Genomic DNA, 17,349 nt, shown 5'->3' on the forward strand with positions numbered 1-17,349 from the left:
CGCACACCCCCACCCTTGCACGGGGGGCCACGTCCCCAGCATTGTGCACTCTGTAATACCACCAGGAACGTTTCACAAAAAATTGAGAGACTTGTTGTTACTGTTTTTGGCATATCGAATACGTCACGGGTAGCTTGCCAGGCTTTGCCGTGAGTTGGAGATAGTCATGGTAGCTTGCCGGGCTCTCCCAGAGGGGTGGAGGAATCGAACCCGGGTTGTCTGCGTGCAAGGCAAACACCCTACCCGCTGTGGTATTGCTCCAGCCCAAAATGGATATAAGTATATTTATGTATTTTGGGGTTTGAGGTCACACCTGGCAATGCCCAGGCTTCATCCTGGCTCTGCACTCAAGAACCACTCCTGGTGGGTCTTAGGAGACCTTATGGGATGCCAGGGATCCAACCAGTGCTAGCAAGTGCAAGCCAAGAGCCTTCCCCCACTTTACTATCACTCTGGCCAAAAACATTTTCAATACCAGCTGTAATATGACCGTGAGATGGCCAGAGTTTAGCTGCAGCTTACTGTCTGCAAAGCAAATAAGGTCCAAGAGACCTTGATCTCACTCCTAGGGTTTGGAGTAGGGGCGGAAGCAGGTGTTGGGTCTGCAGAGGAGCAGCAGGGTCTGTGGTCACACAGAAGGGTGTTCTCATGTCTGGTGAAGGCGCAGGCGAGGACAAAAGGACAGGGAGTGAGGAGCCAGCTCAGGGAGCCAATCAGAGAAGCCTTAGAATTATCATGTGAAAGGTTTGGAAAACATAATCCTCACTCATATATTCAGAGGCATGGGGAGGGATGGGGGTGTGCATGGGAAAACAGCGGAGTGGGAGACCCCTAGGTTCTACCCCCATCGCCTCCACACCCAATTCTGCTCCACCAAAACCGAACCACAGAAGAATGGAAATGGGCCAGACAAAAGAATGGGACTAAACTGAGCCTAAGCGAGACAGAATTCAGGAGCTGGAGACCGTGGAGACCAAGGAGCAGCCAAAGGGAGGAAAGTTTTCAGTGGGAACTGGGAACGAGGGTGGGCATTGGGAACGGCTGGCAGAAGACAGAGCGATGACGCAGGCCGCGAGTCCCTCCAGCCAGCAGGACTGTCAAGTGCACATGTGAACCCCCTCAAAGCCCAGAAGAGGCTGGGAACTGGGCCCTGACCCTTCCAGCTAGTCTCGTTGCAACCAGCCTGGGCATTTCTATAGCAGACAGCCCTGGGGGAGAAGCTGCGTGCTGCCCGGATACTAGGGGACACTCTGCAAGGCAGGGGAAGCTGGTGGGTGGGGTGGGTAGCTGCCAGTGTAAGGTGACCCGGCTGAGCAATGCTTCCCACGGCCCCGACCCCCCGCCAAGTTCCGACCTGTCCTCAGCAGAGAGGACTGGAAGAGAGTCTGCAGGTCGCAGTCCGTCCGGTTGGGCTGCGTGGGGCGTGAGCTCCGAATAAAATGTGACCACGACTTCGAACCCCAACTGGGCAGTGCAGCCTTGGGGAAGACTCACACCGCAATCAGAAGGCAAAGCAGAAGGCTGAGGACAGAGAATGGTGCGGGGCACCGCGGTCACCCACCGCACAGACCCGCGGCCAAGGCCCACGCTCCCCGCACACCCCCACCCTCGGGTGGGGGCCACGTCCCCAGCGTTGTGCACTCTGCAAGCCGGGCTGCAGCAGCGTCGCAAGGGTCCCGGGGTCCAGCACGAGATACTGTCGCGGCTGCTGACAGCCACGGGGTCTTTGGCGCGGGCCCACAGCGGGAAGTCTGGGCTCGAGGGGCGCCTTTCCCTGAACACCCGCCCTGCCCTCCGGACCTGCTCACAGGCAACTCTGTGCAGCCGGGCGCGGGTCGGGGCTCAGCTCCCGCACCTGCAGGGTTTTGAAAGGTACCGCCCAGCCATCCTCGGCCTCACTGCGCCTGCGCACTCCAGGCTCCCGCAGCACTGCGCCTGTGCAGAACGCGCCCGGGCTTTTCCAAGGGGGCTCGCCCGAGGGGTGGGGCTGCTGGGCGCGGGGCTACTGTGTCCCGCCCATAGTGGATGAGGCTTGGTGCTAAGTCCCCACCTTAGACCCTGCTGGGTCCCAGCAGCACAAGTCTCTCTTGAAGAGTCCAGAGTGCTAGTTTTGTTTCTTTCTTTTTCTCAAAGAGTTTTTCACAGTATTTAATTACACTCAATATTTCAACACCAATTCCACCACCATGACCCCTTTCCACCACCTTTATTTTGAGTTTTCCCACCACTACCCGAAATTTCCCCAAAATATGCATTCATTTGGGGAACATAAAGTAACAAAATAGGAGACTAACACCCAAGAAGAGCCGAGATAAGTACCAGGAGGTTTACTCCATGGCTTGGAGGCCAGCTGCACATGCTAGGGGAAATGGCAGCTCAGATAGAGAAGGGAGCACCAAAGAAAGGGTGTTGAGAAGATCCTCCCAGGATGGGACATGCATGCTGAAAGTAGACTATAGACTGAACATGTTTGCCACTCAATGCCTCTTTTGCAAACCACAACACCCAAAAGGAGAGAGAGAACAAAAGGGAATGCCCTGCCACAGAGGCAGGGTGGGATGCGAGGAGATGGGGGGTGGGAGGTATAGTGGCATCAGTGGTGGTGGAAAATCGGCACGGGTGGAGGGATGGGTACTCGATCACTGTATAACTGAAACCCAAGCACAAATATTTCTAAGTCTACAACTATACCTCATGGTGTTTCACTAATAAAAATTTTTTTAAAAATGTATTTTGTATTGCTTGCTATAAATAACTAAGAATGATCCAAAAAGGTTTCCATAAAGGAAAGTGTATGAAAATTGTTGTATCTCATCTCGGAGCCATTGGTCGCCGGGATTAGAGACAGAGAGCTAATTTAAGGACACTGGGCAAGGACCTGGAGAAAGCAGCGGGTTCTTGTTCATCAGGGAACTTTGGGTAGCAGACAGAGAGGACCACCTAGTGAAACTGGAAAACGAGGAGCGCTGACCTTGTGGAAGAGGCAGATCATAAAAATTTTTGTCAGTGCTAGGCCCGCCTGAACGGGTATTTGATCATTGTATAATTGAAACCCAAGCACAAAATTTGTAAGTCTACTTGGTGTCTCACTAATTAAAAAATTAAAAAAAAACAATTTCCTTCCTCCCCACCGCAATCCCGACCCCACAGGATACTGGACTATTATGAAGGTGAGTTTGTGGGGCCAGGATGATGTCAGAGCTGAGATCAGGGCAGAAACTGGGGAATCGAGTTGATTCAAGTAGTGGCTCCAACATGGGAGCTCGTGGTGCCCGAGAGGCTGTTCTTAGCTTCCCTGTAGCTATTTGGTGGAGCAACGGCCTGGGAGGCAAGCAGGTCCTACCCATCTGTAATGTTAGTGTCAGGGGCTAGAGCAACAGTACAGTGGGCAGAGCGTTTGCCTTGTATGTGGCCGACCCGGGTTAGATTCCCAGCACCCCATAGGGTCCCCCAAGCACCATCAGGAGTAATTCCTGAGTGCAGAGCCAGGAATAACCCCTGTGACTCAAAAGGGGGAAAAAGTGTTAGTGTCAGATGGAATTGTGTTCTTTTGGGGCCACACCCGGTGATGCTCAAACTGACTCGTGGCTTTATGCTCAGGCATCACTGAACCCCTGGAAGGGGCTGGGGGACCATTTATGCATATGGGAATTGAACTCAGGTCAGCAGAGTCAGGACAGCACCAAATCACATCTGTGATATTTTGCCTGGTCCTTGAAAAAAGAATAATATATTCAGGGGTCAGAGTGATAGGACAACAGGTACAGTATTTGCTTTGCATGCAGATGACCAGGTTCAATCCCTAGCATCCCGTATGGTCCACTGAGGACCACCAGGAGTAATTCCTGAGTGCAGAGGTAGGAGAAACCCCTGGGCATTACCAGGTTCCCCCACACACACAAACCCCCCCAAAAATAAAGGATAATATAACCAATGTTCTTCTTTTCTAAGAAAAAAATTGGTTCCATTAATCAAGTGTGACCTTTCTACAACGCTAATAATTTTTTTATGAAAAGGAAGATATTTTTATTTATCCCCTTCAGTCTTAAAATTGTTTTAAAAGTGGAAAATCTTTGATCATGGTCTTAATTGTATTGTTTTTTTTATCTGTTCTGGAAATCTACAAGTCTAGAAGCTACCACATCATCATTTCTCATTTTATGACTGTTGTAGTTAAAACTCGAAGTAGGAACATGATGGATTCAAGGCGCACCCCAGTTTTATCAGGACTGATGGGTGTTACGTGCAGGACATGCTTCCATCTGTCCCTTTTCTGAAAATTGCCCTGGATTGTCCTTAAACAGGTTTTATTCCATATCGGCATCCCAAAGACCTCTCCCTGAAACAAAAGAAAGACATAGATTCTATCCAGGACTTTTGAAAGATGATCTGAACTCTAGTCCATTCTTCCAAGCAGCCTGAAATCACTGGCATTCTGACACGCTTCCTCTGCCCACCCCTATTTTCTATGCCTCCGTACCAGATCATTAAGCTGCACCCGAGCTTTCTCTCTCCACAAAACACAACTGGCTGTGGATAAGTTACTGGAGGCTGATATTGTTTCAGGCCAATAATTACAGCGTCCATTGCCTCTCCTATTCCCTGTGAAACTGTTCGCACGGTTTCCACTTCACGATGAACATGTTGCGGACAACAGGTTTTATCTTCCTTCTAGTACCCTGAGTGCTCCGCTTGCAGTAGGCACTCAAATTCGATCAGGAAAATGTGATCACTTTCTTCGTACAAGGGCCACTTTAATAAGCCCCCAAATATAGAAACATCATCGGGGTCCCCTTGGTTTTACGAATGACAGTCAGGAGCTAGGGGCCTGGAATTGCATGGGAACGAGGAGGCAGCCCTTGGAAACCCTTTAGTCCTGAGGCTCTGGTTCCATTTGGTTTCTGAAGGGAAAGGGAAGAAAGTGACACAGAATGAAAGCAAAGGACAAAGTGGAGAATCCCCAAGTGAGGAGAGAGACAAGTTCTGGAAAACTCCACAGTAGGTCGGCTTCCCTCCCCCCGCCCCACCCCCGCCTCATTCCAGGTGACAGCCTGTGAAGCAGGGAAAGAGTGGTCGGCCCTCACAGTGCAGCTTCCACCTCACCCTGAGGAGACAAGACACTGGTTCTGGCTTCATCCACCCTGACCCAGTGCTCTCTGAGCCCCCGGGGCCACTCCCTGGGTCTCCTTTGTGGCTCTCTGCTCTGGCCTCCTGTGGCCCTTCCCATGCTCCCTTTCAACTGCCCTCATCTGTGGCCTTTGCTCTTGCCCCATTCGGCTGCTTCCACATTTGCAAACAGTTTTCTCCCATGACAGGAATGGGCCAAGAGTTGCTCAATAAAAATGTTGCCCCCCCCCCCCCTTGCCCTACAGACTCTAGGGTTTTTGGGTTCCATCTGGCTGGTTCTGCACTTAGGAAATACTCCTGCTGGGCTCAGGGGACCACAAAGGATGCCAGGAAGGGGGAGGGGCGGAAGAAGATCAAAACCCGAGTCAGCTGCATGCCAAGCAAGCTCCTGACCCACTGTGGCTCCTCCTCCTCCCGGCCTTCTGTATCTTTTTTAGGAACTCTGCACCCTTTCACATCCCCGGCAACTGTGCACAGGGGCCGTTTCTCCAGACCTGCTTGGACTCCTGTGGCTCCAGCTGACCCTCTGCCCCCAGGCCCACCACCGACCAGTGGGAAACACTACATCACTAGGCCACCGTGATGGTGATGGGTGCGTCTGTACTGAGCTTGTACAGAAATTTTCTTTTCTTCCCCTGCGACATCTGGATATGCTCAGAAGTTACTCAAAGATATGGGGTGCTGAGAATCAAACCTGGTTGGGTGCTGCAAGGCAACACCGACCCGCTATGCTACAGCTCTGGCCAAACTTTGTATGCCTTGGGCCGTGTTTTTACTTTCCTGATGGCACCGCAGGAACTGACAACGTTTTGAGGATGACCACCTGAACTAGCCTGGTTTTGGTCTCTATGCTACTGTCCTCAGCAACTGCGAAACTGACTCTGTTCTTTACGAACTTTCAAAGCTGAATTTATCGTGGATCTGGGCCAGTCAGTGGAGTTCAGGGCTTACTCCTGGCTCTGAGCTCAGGGATCACTCTTGGCAGGACGCGAGGCATCATATGTTGTGTTGGGGATTGAACCCGGGTCAGTTGGACACAAGGCAAGTGCAAGCGGCGTTACTACTCATTATACTATTGCTGCAGTCCTGTCACCTCAGTTTTTTCATGCCACTTCACACTCTGAGCTCACTCGTGCATGTGTCTTAAGGGGTCCACCTCTGATCTTTGGCGTGGGGGCCTCTGGTGAGAACAGCATTGTTTGTTCAAGAGATACTGAGCATTTGGGCCCTACATGTACAATGTGAGCTGTGGATGGCCAGGCCCAACCCCTTCCCTGCCATGACTGTCTCTCCTGTCACCAGTGACTCACTTGCTGGCTGGGTTTGATCCCCAGCACCACACAAATCCAGAGAGGGATGGGGCAGGTGCCTCAGTTGGCGAGAAAGGGAAGTGAAGACACACATCATCAGAGGAGCCTCCGGAGAGCTCCTCCCATTACACACAGCTGCAGAAGGAGAAAACCAGTCCTGGCACCTCAGGACTTCCTGGCATCTCTGAGGAGTCCAGTCTCAAGGAGGGGGATCCTGGAGGCACCTTAAGGAGGCTCAAAGGAATGAGACTCAAAGAAGCGGCACAGAGATGATGGGTTCTCCTTGGGGTCCGTATCCACAGCTGTGAAATAACCAAATCTCTGCTGTCCGGTCAAGAGAATGTGGAGGGAATGTGCACCTACCACGCATGGGACAAGTGTGTGTGCTGCTCTGATGTCACAGTTCCTTGGGTCCAGGAGTGTCTCAAATGTTCAAAATTCAGTGATCGGGCACCCGCAGCAAGAAGAAACAAATTCGATGGCTCCTGTGCCCACCCTGGCAGTAACCTCCCCAGGACCCACTTACCCACTCCCTTAACTACAAGACTCATCGCCAAGTGCTCCCGAGTGGATGGTTGTTGGGGCTGACCAGCAAACAGTCCTAGCGGGGGAGCACAGGGTGACAGGCCTTAACATGTGCCAGGACAACTCACACAGCGTTCTGCGACCACATGGTGGCACTCTCCACTTTCCCGGGCCAGCACCAGGAAGGAAGGCCTGGTTCCCGCCCCTGCAGTGGAGGGAGTGACTGAGGAACCAGCACTCACCTTCAGGGACTTGGCTGATGCCTACCAGGCAGGTGGCCAGCCCAGGGAATCCAACGCCAGTGCCAGACACACAAACCCCAGCACTGCCCAGGGGAAGAGAAGGTGAGGAGAAACCCTGGCCACGCAGCAGGGGCGGCCCCTCATGCTAGCTCACCACTGAAGCCTCCTGGGGGGGGCAGTCCAGACACCCCCCTTAAGTGCCATGTCCCCCAAGCTACTGACCACCGAGCGCCCAAAGTGCCGGGCTACGCACCCGCGTCTACATTTGGCTGCTGGGGGTGGTGAGGGCGCTTGGCAGGGGACCACACGGGGAGCCTCCCATCCTCCCATCCCATCCATTCCTCGCGGACCTCATCCCCACCTCTGGGAGGGATTCTAGTCATGCATTTCCTGCCAACAGCCTTAATTGGTTACATGATCGATGAACTCTCGTGTTAATTTGAAAGCCCATCACTGCTCTTATGCATGTATGTATTTAACATACGAAAAAGAAGAATTTTACAGCAACTGCCAAGAGGCTCTTCAGACAATAAAATGTCCAGGTGGTATGAAGCAGGAGGTGTTCACTGTAGGGCCTCTAACACCACGGCTGCCTGTGAAGACTCCTTTTGTTACTCATCCGTTTGATCTGAAATCTCCGGGGATGACAGGATCTCCTGGGATCTGAAGATCTGCCGTACATGAGGGGTCTGCAGAGCCTTGACGGACTGTCGTGCTGCGACGGGCTGTGAAGACCCGATGGAGTGTGGTGACTCTGCGTTCTGTGGTTCTAGGGAGCCATGTGGAGGCTCGCTGGTCTGTCGTGCCAGGGGGACAATTGGTGGTGGGGAGCGCTGTGGTGCCTGTGTCCCCTGTGCTCCCTGGGTCTTGGGAGTCTTGGCTGTCTTGGTCTCCTTGGCTGCTTTCTCCTCCGGAGTCCGTGCTGCTGTCTTCAAGACTTTCCTGAGCTCCCTGGAACAAGAAGAATACAGTCAGCTCTTGAAAGGGATGTGCCCCGTCTGCATCACTTCCTGACTTCAGGAAGGTATTGGAGCTTTTCCCATGGTTTACCCTGCGTCTTTATTGAAAATCTCATCCTCATCAGAGGAATCCTTGTCATGGAGCTTTTGTGCCATGTTTTTCTTACGTGTGGCCTTGAGTGGCTGACACATGTCTCTCAGTCACTGGGGCCGTCTTCGCCAGAAAAAGCCCTTCTGGAAAAGGCAAGGGGAGCTCGTAAGCCTGCACCACGGCCCACTCTTGTCCTGCCTAAGTGCCGCCTCCCCCCAGTGGTTACCTGACTCTCATGTTCCACTGAACTTCTATGCAGCAATAATCCAAAGAAGGTCCTTGGAGGAAAACACGGACGCACAGGATTCGTAACCCACCCCATTTCCCATCCTTCCTAGGATGGAGGTCTCTGGTCTTGTTTGGAAACTACCTTGGTGTGGAGCCATGACGAGTCAAACCACTAGGACCTGACCCCTTGACAAAGTTTCCATGCATGCCTGTGGCGATTTTTAGAAATTTGTCGGGTCCATTCAAAGGGACCCCGTAGACTCTTGAAAGACCTTTATAGGTAGCCTGGCTTGGAAAACAGGCAGGATATTTAGTTCTGGTTACCACCGTTGCCCCAGCAAATGCCCTATGCAATGAACAAACTACCCACCACACCAAAAGCATTAGAGTCTGTCCAGAAGCTTTTCCACTGGTCGCCTCTGGATTTAGTCCCTCAGGCACCCTTTACCGGAAGTTGGGGCTGGGGGAGATGATTCTATCGTCCTAGCTGCTTCATCCCAGATGCTGAACCAGAGTAAATGCCTGTGTGCAATTAGCCAAATCCTTTAGCCCACTAGTTTTCATGCTGCAGACAATCGCCCATGAGCAAAGAAGCCACAGGTATCAGCATCAAAGGCAGGAACCACACCGAGGCACGGAGATGAGTTTTGAGAGTGAAGAGAGGAGAGAGCAGTCTTGCACTTTACGGGCAGTGTTATTAAGTGTACAGAGCCCGTGGGTGCTGAGTGGAGGCAAGAAACGCAGCTCCCAATTCAACGGAGAGGTCCCAAGGGACAGGGACCATGCTCTTTCCCAATCACCAGCAGTGTGTTCCCAAGGGCAAGGTAGTTTCCATTTTCCCTCTATTCCTTTTAATAAGAGACAGAGATAGAGGTTGGGGGATGTGGCTCAGTGGTAAAGTATTTGGCTTGCATGTGTGAGGCCCTGGGTTCAATTCCTGGCACCACACTGAGCACTGAGGCTGGAGTAGTCTCGAGCTAGTTAAAAGGGCCTTTTGGACATGAGGCTCCAACTTTGGCTTCTGGCTCCGCATGTCCTCCCTGAGCACAGGTGGGCTGGCATAGGTAACAGCCACCCCACAGGAGGGACTGAGCAGCCCGGCCTTGCAGAGCCCTAAGACACTAACACTGAACTCAGGAGGCCCAGGTCATGAGCCAAGAAGCACACAGAAGGGCTCCAGAGTCCCCAAGAACCAGGGGGAGGACACTCCAGTGCAAGTGAAAGATTGTCAGACTAATATTTACCTGGATCTTCCATCTTTACACTGTCTTGCTCTACAAGAATAAATCTGTTTGGAAAAAAAAATATGATCATGATTATCTCGGTGACCGATCTCTCTAAAACCTTATTAATTCCATTGACTTTGCTGTATCTACCCACTGATATCACTTTTTGAGAACAGGAATTCTCTCCTGTTTAATAGTCCCTGGACTCTCCTACAGCACATGACTGAAGGGGCACGTTAGGAATACAGCTTAGTGACTGTTTCAGAGAAATTCAGCACATTAATCCAAATAAAAAACTATGAGGTAGGTAATTAAAAGTATCTGCCAAAACCCAAACACAGAAACATCCTTTTTCACAACGTTTTCTAAACAATGTCAAGAACCAGTCTGATGCCTTTCCCATCACCACTCTGCATCCCCAGTGAGGAGACCTCATCAATGCAGCAAGCAGAGTCGAGTCTTACAGGAGACAAAACTTGGTTGCATTTGCAATGATTCTTCCCCAAATAAACCCAAAACAATAAAGGTCCTATGAGATATGTTATTCCTCGGGCTATAGATATCATACAGTGGGTGGGGCACTTGCATTGACCGTGGCTGACGCAGATTCGATCCCAGGACTCCAGATGGTTCCCTGAGCCCCACCTGGAGTGATGCCTGAGAGCAGAGCCAGGAATAAGCCCTGAGCACAGATGGCTGTTGCCCCAAATAAATAACTAAATCAATATGTCAACTCTTTGAGCGACTTAGACTGAAATTTCAATACCTGAAACATTTCTGTGCTTTTGTCCTTAAGGAGATAAAACAGAACAGTGCAATAAGGAGCACGGGCTGCTTTGCAGGTGACCCCCATGTTTGAAAGCGGGATGATAGGGCTGGGGAGGTAGCTCAGTGGGAGAACGCCTGCCTTGCATGCAGGAGACGTGGGGTCGGTACCCAGCACGACAAGAAGAGCAAAATTGGAGGGATCCTAATGCCGTCCTTAGAGGATTGCGAGGATTAAACCAGACAAAATATAGGAAACTCCTTGTACTGTGGTTGTCATAAATCAGAGCTGTGTTTGCTGATGACATCACAAAGGAGCGGCTTAAACATATCAAAGACTCAGAGAGCTCTTCCTCAGCACCATGGCTTCTAATTTATTCTAATTCTTTGTTGGTGGTTGTGGTGCTACCAGGGATTGAACCCAGGGCCTCACACCTGCAAGACAAGTGCAACACCACTAACCTATATCCTGAACCCCTTCCATCCCATGTTGCTGTTGTTCATTTTTTGAGGCTCTTCCTGCCAGCTGGTGCTTGCGGGGCCTACTTCTGGGGTGGTGCTCAGGGACCATGGAGCACTATGGCTAGAACCTGGGGTTCCCATGTGCAAAGTGAATTGAAGTTTGAGTCTTTGGACTTATCTCCCTGGCCCTTAAATCACTTTTTTTAATGTTCCTGCTGGGAAAAGTCAGTGGTGTGTCATTGAACAGAAGACAGATATAGGCAAGCTCCTGGAGTAACTACCGCACGCTGCCAGGCTTGAGAGTAGCCCAGCTCGGGCTCAGGCTGCAATGCGGGTGTGTTTGGTTTGGGAGCCACCCAGTAATAGGCAGGAACAACTTGATTTGCTGTTTAGGGGTAGCTCCTGGTGGCTCGGGGCGGGGGGGGGGGGGGACGGGGGAGGTCATGCATTGCCGAGGATGGAACCCAGGTCTCCCTCACGCAAAGCGTGAAAAGTAGCCCTCGGAGTTCTCTCCCCAGTCTTAGCTGCAGTGTTTTAACTTCATCCAGGGAGATGGTGCTTAAACCTAATGAGAGCTACTGCACTGGATCAGGTCCTAGGAGGGTGGAGATTCTACACTTTTGATCCTTCCAGTCAACAAGGAAAGTAATCAGTAGAAGAATGTCAGTGAGTGTTAAGTTAAACCACTGACATCCTTTTGATTTAAAAAGGGCGGGGGGGGGGAAAGTCGATATGGTGACCAGAAAGAGAGCTGAATGGTCAGAGTGCATGCTTTGCATGCAGAAGGGCCAGGCTGGATCCCTAGTTCTGCAAGGTCCCCTGAGCACCACCAGAAGTGACACCCTCTCTCCCCTCCACACTGAGCTGGGGGCAGGCCCTGAACATCCCAGGATGTAGTCCCCAAACAGCGCACAGGAAGACGACTTTTTGTTTCATCTCTAGCCTTCTTAACTTTTCAAAATTTTCGAAAAGCTTGTTATTTGGGTTCATTTCCACAGGGACCTCTTGGGAGTCAGTTCCCTTCAACAAACCCTGGGATTATCTTTGCAATATGAGAAGCAACCACACCTCATTACTCAAGACTGAAGAGGAAAATCAAGCATCAGTAGGAGGAAAAGGGGCTTTTATTTTCCATTTGTAGCCCCTGAATCTATTATAAAGACAGATGAAATCCTGGAAGTCTGAATGAACTGTTCTTACCTCAATGAGACATAAAATTAAAACCAATAATATCACGACGACAGCCACATTTATTGCAACGACTGCTTTTTGATTGTGGTACACAACATATCCTGGAACTTTTATGAGCTGAAAAATAAAAATTATTTTCATGCATTACTTTTGGGGGGGCCACATTCAGTGATGATGAGGGGTTACTCTGGCTCTGCACTCGGAAATCACTCCTGGCGGACCAAAATGGACGCTGGGCATAGAATTCGGGTTGGTGGCATGCAAAGTAAGTGCTTTACCCACTGTACTATCGCTTCAATACCCAGGAACAATTAGACAGAAAGATGGGAAGGATTCTTAAGCCCGTTCTAAAGAATGGTTATCCTTCTACTAGTCTAAAACCCCATCCTCTGAAAGGAGTGGACTATAGGTTTTTATTTTGTATGTGGTTTTATTTTGGGGTGGTTTGTTTTTCAGCCCATATCCAGGGTCCTCAGAGCTACTTCTCGCTCAGTACTCATGGGGACTCTTTTTGAACTATCTCCTTGGCCCCAATATGTTCTTTTTTTCTTTTTTTTTCAAATGTAGGAGTACTGCTATTTATTCAGTCACTGATTAGCTGATTAAATTGGGCATGAACTAGGCCCCAATATGTTCTTAAAGAGCACACCAGATCTATTATGCCATCTTGTCTGTAGCCTTTCCTTCTACAATTTATTTATCTGGTGTGTTAGGTCCTCTTCTTACCTCTCCTAGGAACAGTGCTACCTTTCTACAAACGAGCACAGGGACAATCATTCTTGTAGTCAAAGTTGTGTGGCCACAAAAAAGAGAGCGAGCCAGCAGGAGAGGGAGAGTCAAGACACCCTGGTCTTCTTGCTTGTGTTCTTTCATGGCATGGCCTGAGAGCCTGGAAGCCCCTGAGCCTGGTCACTGTGAGATTCAGTTACAAAGCTTTCCTGATCGTGATCCAGGTTCAGTCAGACAATGCTCCAACACCCATCCCTCCACCAGTGTACATTACCCACCAACAAAATCCCCGCATTCCTCCTGCCACCTCCTCCCCGCCCCCAGCCTACCTCTGCCTTTATGGCAGGAACTTTTCTTCTCTCTCTCTCTCTCTCTCTCTCTCTCTCTCTCTCTCTCTTCCTCCCTTTCTCTTCCCACCCCCCTCTTTTCCCCTTTCTTCCCTCCCCCCCCCTCTTACTCTCTCCGCTCACTCCATGCCCCCCTTTTGGGCGTTATGGTTTGCAGTGCAGATACTGAGGTCATCATGTTTGATCCTGTACCCACTTCAGCACACATCTCCCACCCAGAGCTATCCCTTCCAACTATCATTGTTACAGTGATCCCTTCTCTATCCCAGCTGCCTTCTCTGCCAGCCCTTGAGGCAGGCTTCCAACCGTGGACCATTCATCCTGGCCATTGTTTCTAACTGTCCTTGGGTGTTAATCTCATAGTAAGTTTTAATTATTTTTACGTCCCATAAATGAGTGCAATCATTCTATGTCTGTCCTTCTGACTTATTTCACTCTGCATGAGACTCCGTTAAAAAAACAAAAGTCTGTCCTCACCTCACTTGCCTCCGCCTGTTTCTGCTCACCCTGGCCTTCGGTATTCTCATTGATGTAGTTCTCAGCCTCCCACTGGTCCGTATCCCATTTTTCACTGGACACCTTTACGTCCTGCCGCTCACTAAGAAGCTTCATCAGGAGCCCGGTTTTGTGGACCACCTTGGCACACTCCAGTTGCACCCGGGGATCGGAGCAGTCCATTTTCAGAGTCCGAATTACTTGGGCAATGAACTTCCTCACATTACTGTTGGGAATAAGGGGCCGCAACTTCTGGATGAGCTGCATCTCAAGTTCGTCTCTGGGGTCGGGTTTCTGTGGGGGGGAGTCGATGTCGGTGGCCACCTTGTGATATTCCCACTGCATCTCGTTGGGCTGTCTGACAGCAGGCATGAGGCTGTCCTCCGTCCCCTCTTCCTCCTCAGGGGCAGTGCTTTGGATACCGGCAGTTTTCTCTGGCGGCACGATGCTTCTGGCATCCCCCCCGTTTGGAGCACGCGTGCTCTCCGCGGTCTTCTTTTCCCGGCTGGAGCGCAATGAAAGGAATGGCTCCGTGACAGGTTTGTCCTGGTGTCTCCAGGACAGAGACCCCCCCCTCGGCGGGGAGTTGACGAGGCTCTTCACTGCACCGAAAGGAGGCCTCCTGGCCAGCACCGGCCTCTGCGGTGCTGCTTCTTTTGTCGCTGTGTTCACTCTGGCCTGGGGTATTCTGCGGCCCAGCTGAGAGTAAAGTTTACGAAACAGGTAGTTCTTCCCAGTGAGTGGCCCGGGGCTAGGAACCTTCATGTTCCGAACTCGAGCGCCCGCATCCTCTAAGACGCGTAGAGTTCTTTTCAGGTCTTTGGATGGGATTTCGTCCTCCGGTGGCACTTGGAAAGCAGCGGCGGCAGACAGGCTGCCCATGGAGTGCTGTTCCAGGGGCACGGAGGCCGGCGCCCTGTGCTCCTGGATGAAGGATGACTCCTCGTTGAAGGAGCTTTCCACCAATTTCCTGGGCCTCCCTGCCAAGATAAAGTCTTTCGGTCTTTCCGGGGCCAGCTGCCCCTGCCGTCTTTCTTGGGCAATATTCCCCGCCGCGGACCAAGCCTTCCCTCGCCTCTGGCTGAGGGGAGTGCCCTCTTCTTTGAAGTGCCTCTTCTGCTGGCCCTGGGGATCCCTGAACATGCTGCTCCCTTGCAGTGGTTGCGTCTCCCACTCCTGAACATTTCCTAAGTGTTTTTTCTTTGGTGGCCCGACAGTTTCCAATATCTTCGGGAAAAGTTGGCGTATAAATTTGGGCCCGAAAAGACTGGAACGGACCTGTGTGGCAGTTTTCTCCTTCTTTCTAACTTTGTGGATTTTTTCTTGAATTTCTGCGTTGATCAGACTTTGAAGAACATGGATTTTTTTCACCTTATTGTAGATTTCACTGTTGGATTCGGGCTGTATAGAAATCCAAGCCGTGCTGGTTTTCGAAGGAGCCAGAGGATTTCCTCCATCTTGCACATCTTTAAAAAGAAACTTAATGAAGGATAACAATGTTGATTCTGCATCTATGTCCCCAACCTGTAACAAAGACATTATGGATTCTAGTCTAGTAAGCATATCACGCTGATGACTGTTGTCTAGGTGCTCGTGCTGGAAAAGGGACAGGCTGTTTCTCTCGGATGAGGCCTTCTCTGGTTCAATCGTCAGCTCGGTGCTGGTACTCTTCTTTCGGGACAGTAAAGCCTTCATGAACTCCCCATCCATATTACTGATGTATTCTTCTTCATCTGTCAAAAAGGAAGAGCATGCTTTTGATCATGAAAGATAACTGGGGATAATTTTGGGAGCATCTACAGACATAAGTTCCAGCTAAGTAAACTAGTAATCAGTGAACAAGTGCCGTATGGTGTGTGTGTGTGGGGGGGGGGGGGCACAGGAAACCCTAAATTTACATCTGTGACTGGCAAAAACAGAAGGAGAAACAAAGTGATCATCGCTATTTATTCAGAATAAATAGGGCATGGAGTTCAGTACATGTATTTAGGATTATTCAACTGGGGGGCAGAGTGACAGTAGAGCAGATAAAGTCCTCGTCTTGTAGGCAGCCAACCTGGGTCTTATCCCCAGCACCCCATACGCTCCCTCAAGCCTTACCAGTTCTGACCCCAGAACACAAAGTTAGGAGTAAACTTTGAGCACTTCTGAGGATGCTGCCAAACAAGCAAACACACAAACGATAATCATACGATTATTCCACTGGTCCCCAAGGACCAAGTACCCAGTCTTCAGGACAAATATTTGCTGCTCAGTTAGATTCTTTACAGATCAACTATGATTTCTTTTCTTTTTTTTTAATTTTTATTAGTGAAACACCATGAGGTACCATTTTAGATTTACAAATTTTTGTGCTTGGGTTTCAGTTATACAATGATTGAGTACCCATCCCTCAACCAGTGCCCATTCTCCACCACCAATGATCCCAGTATACCTCCCAACTCCCCTCCCCTCCTCCCATCCCACCCGCCTCTGTGGCAGGGCATTCCCTTTGGTTCTCTCTCTCTCTTTTGGGGTGCTGTGGTTTGCAAAAGAGGAACTGAGTGGCAATCATGTTCGGTCTATAGTCTACTTTCAGCATGCATCTCCCATCCTGGGAGGATCCTCCCAACACTCTTGATTTGCTGCTCCCTTCTCTATCTGGGCTGCCTTTTCCCCTAGCATATGTGGCTGGCCTCCAAGCCATGGAGCAAACCTCCTGGTACTTATCTCAACTATTCTTGGGTGACGGTCTCCCATTTTGTTACTTTATATTTCACAGATGAATGCAATCTTTCTATGTCCCGCTCTTTCTGACTGATTTAACTTAGCATGATATTTTCGATGTAGTACCACTTATATGTAAATTTCATCACTTCATCTTTTCTAACAGCTGCATAGTACTCCATTGTGTAGATGTACCAAAGTTTCTTTAACCAGTCATCTGTTCTCGGGCACTCGGGTTTTTTCTAGATTTTGGCTACTGTGGGCTGGAGCAATAGCATAGTGGGTAGGGTGTTTGCCTTGCACGCGGCCCACCAGACTGACCTGGGTTCAATTCCTCTGCCCCTCTTGGAGAGCCTGGCAAGCTACTGAGAATATCTCGGCTGCAGAGCAAAGCCTGGCAAGCTACCTGTGACGTATTCATATGCCAAACACAGTAACAACAAGTCTTACAACTGAGACGTTACTGGGCCTGCTCAAGCAAACTGATGAACAATGGGAGGACAGTGTTACAGTGCTACAGTGCTTGGCTACTGTGAACAGTGCAGCAATGAACATAGAAGTGCAGATGTCATTTGGACTGTAATTTTTTGCCTCTCCGGGATATATTCCCAGGAGTGGTATTCCTGGTGAAATATTGGTATGTTTCTATTGATATGATCATATGGTTTTTATCTTTACTTTTGTTGATATAATGGATTATGTTGATTGACGTCCAAATGCTAAACCATCCTTGCATCCCCGGGATGTATGCCACTTGGTCGTGGTGTATGATCTTTTTGATGAGTTGTTGGATTCTATTTGTGAATATTTTCTTGAGGATCTTCACATCCATGTTCATCAGAGATATTAGCCTGTAATTTTCTTTGTTAGTGGTGTCCTTGTTTGCTTTTGGTATTGGGGAGATAAGTGCCTCATAGAAGCTGTTTGTGAGAGTTCCTGTTTTTTT

General features: G+C 50.1%; 1 protein-coding gene across 1 annotated transcript in view; it reads right to left on the reverse strand.

The window, feature by feature from the left end:
- Nucleotides 1-7,815: 7,815 nt before the first annotated feature.
- Nucleotides 7,816-17,349, reverse strand: part of LOC130026172 (leucine-rich repeat-containing protein 37A3-like) — a 46,073-nt gene continuing 36,539 nt past the window's right edge. The window contains exons 9-12 of the mRNA XM_056116956.1: nt 13,680-15,430; nt 12,136-12,243; nt 9,727-9,770; nt 7,816-8,155 (exon numbers count right to left, since the gene is read on the reverse strand). Coding sequence (XP_055972931.1) covers nt 7,816-8,155; nt 9,727-9,770; nt 12,136-12,243; nt 13,680-15,430 — 2,243 coding nt within the window. The remainder of the gene's footprint in view (nt 8,156-9,726; nt 9,771-12,135; nt 12,244-13,679; nt 15,431-17,349) is intronic.

This window comes from Sorex fumeus, unplaced genomic scaffold, assembly GCF_029834395.1.
Source record: "Sorex fumeus unplaced genomic scaffold, SorFum_2.1 ptg000001l, whole genome shotgun sequence".
NCBI lineage: Eukaryota > Metazoa > Chordata > Mammalia > Eulipotyphla > Soricidae > Sorex > Sorex fumeus.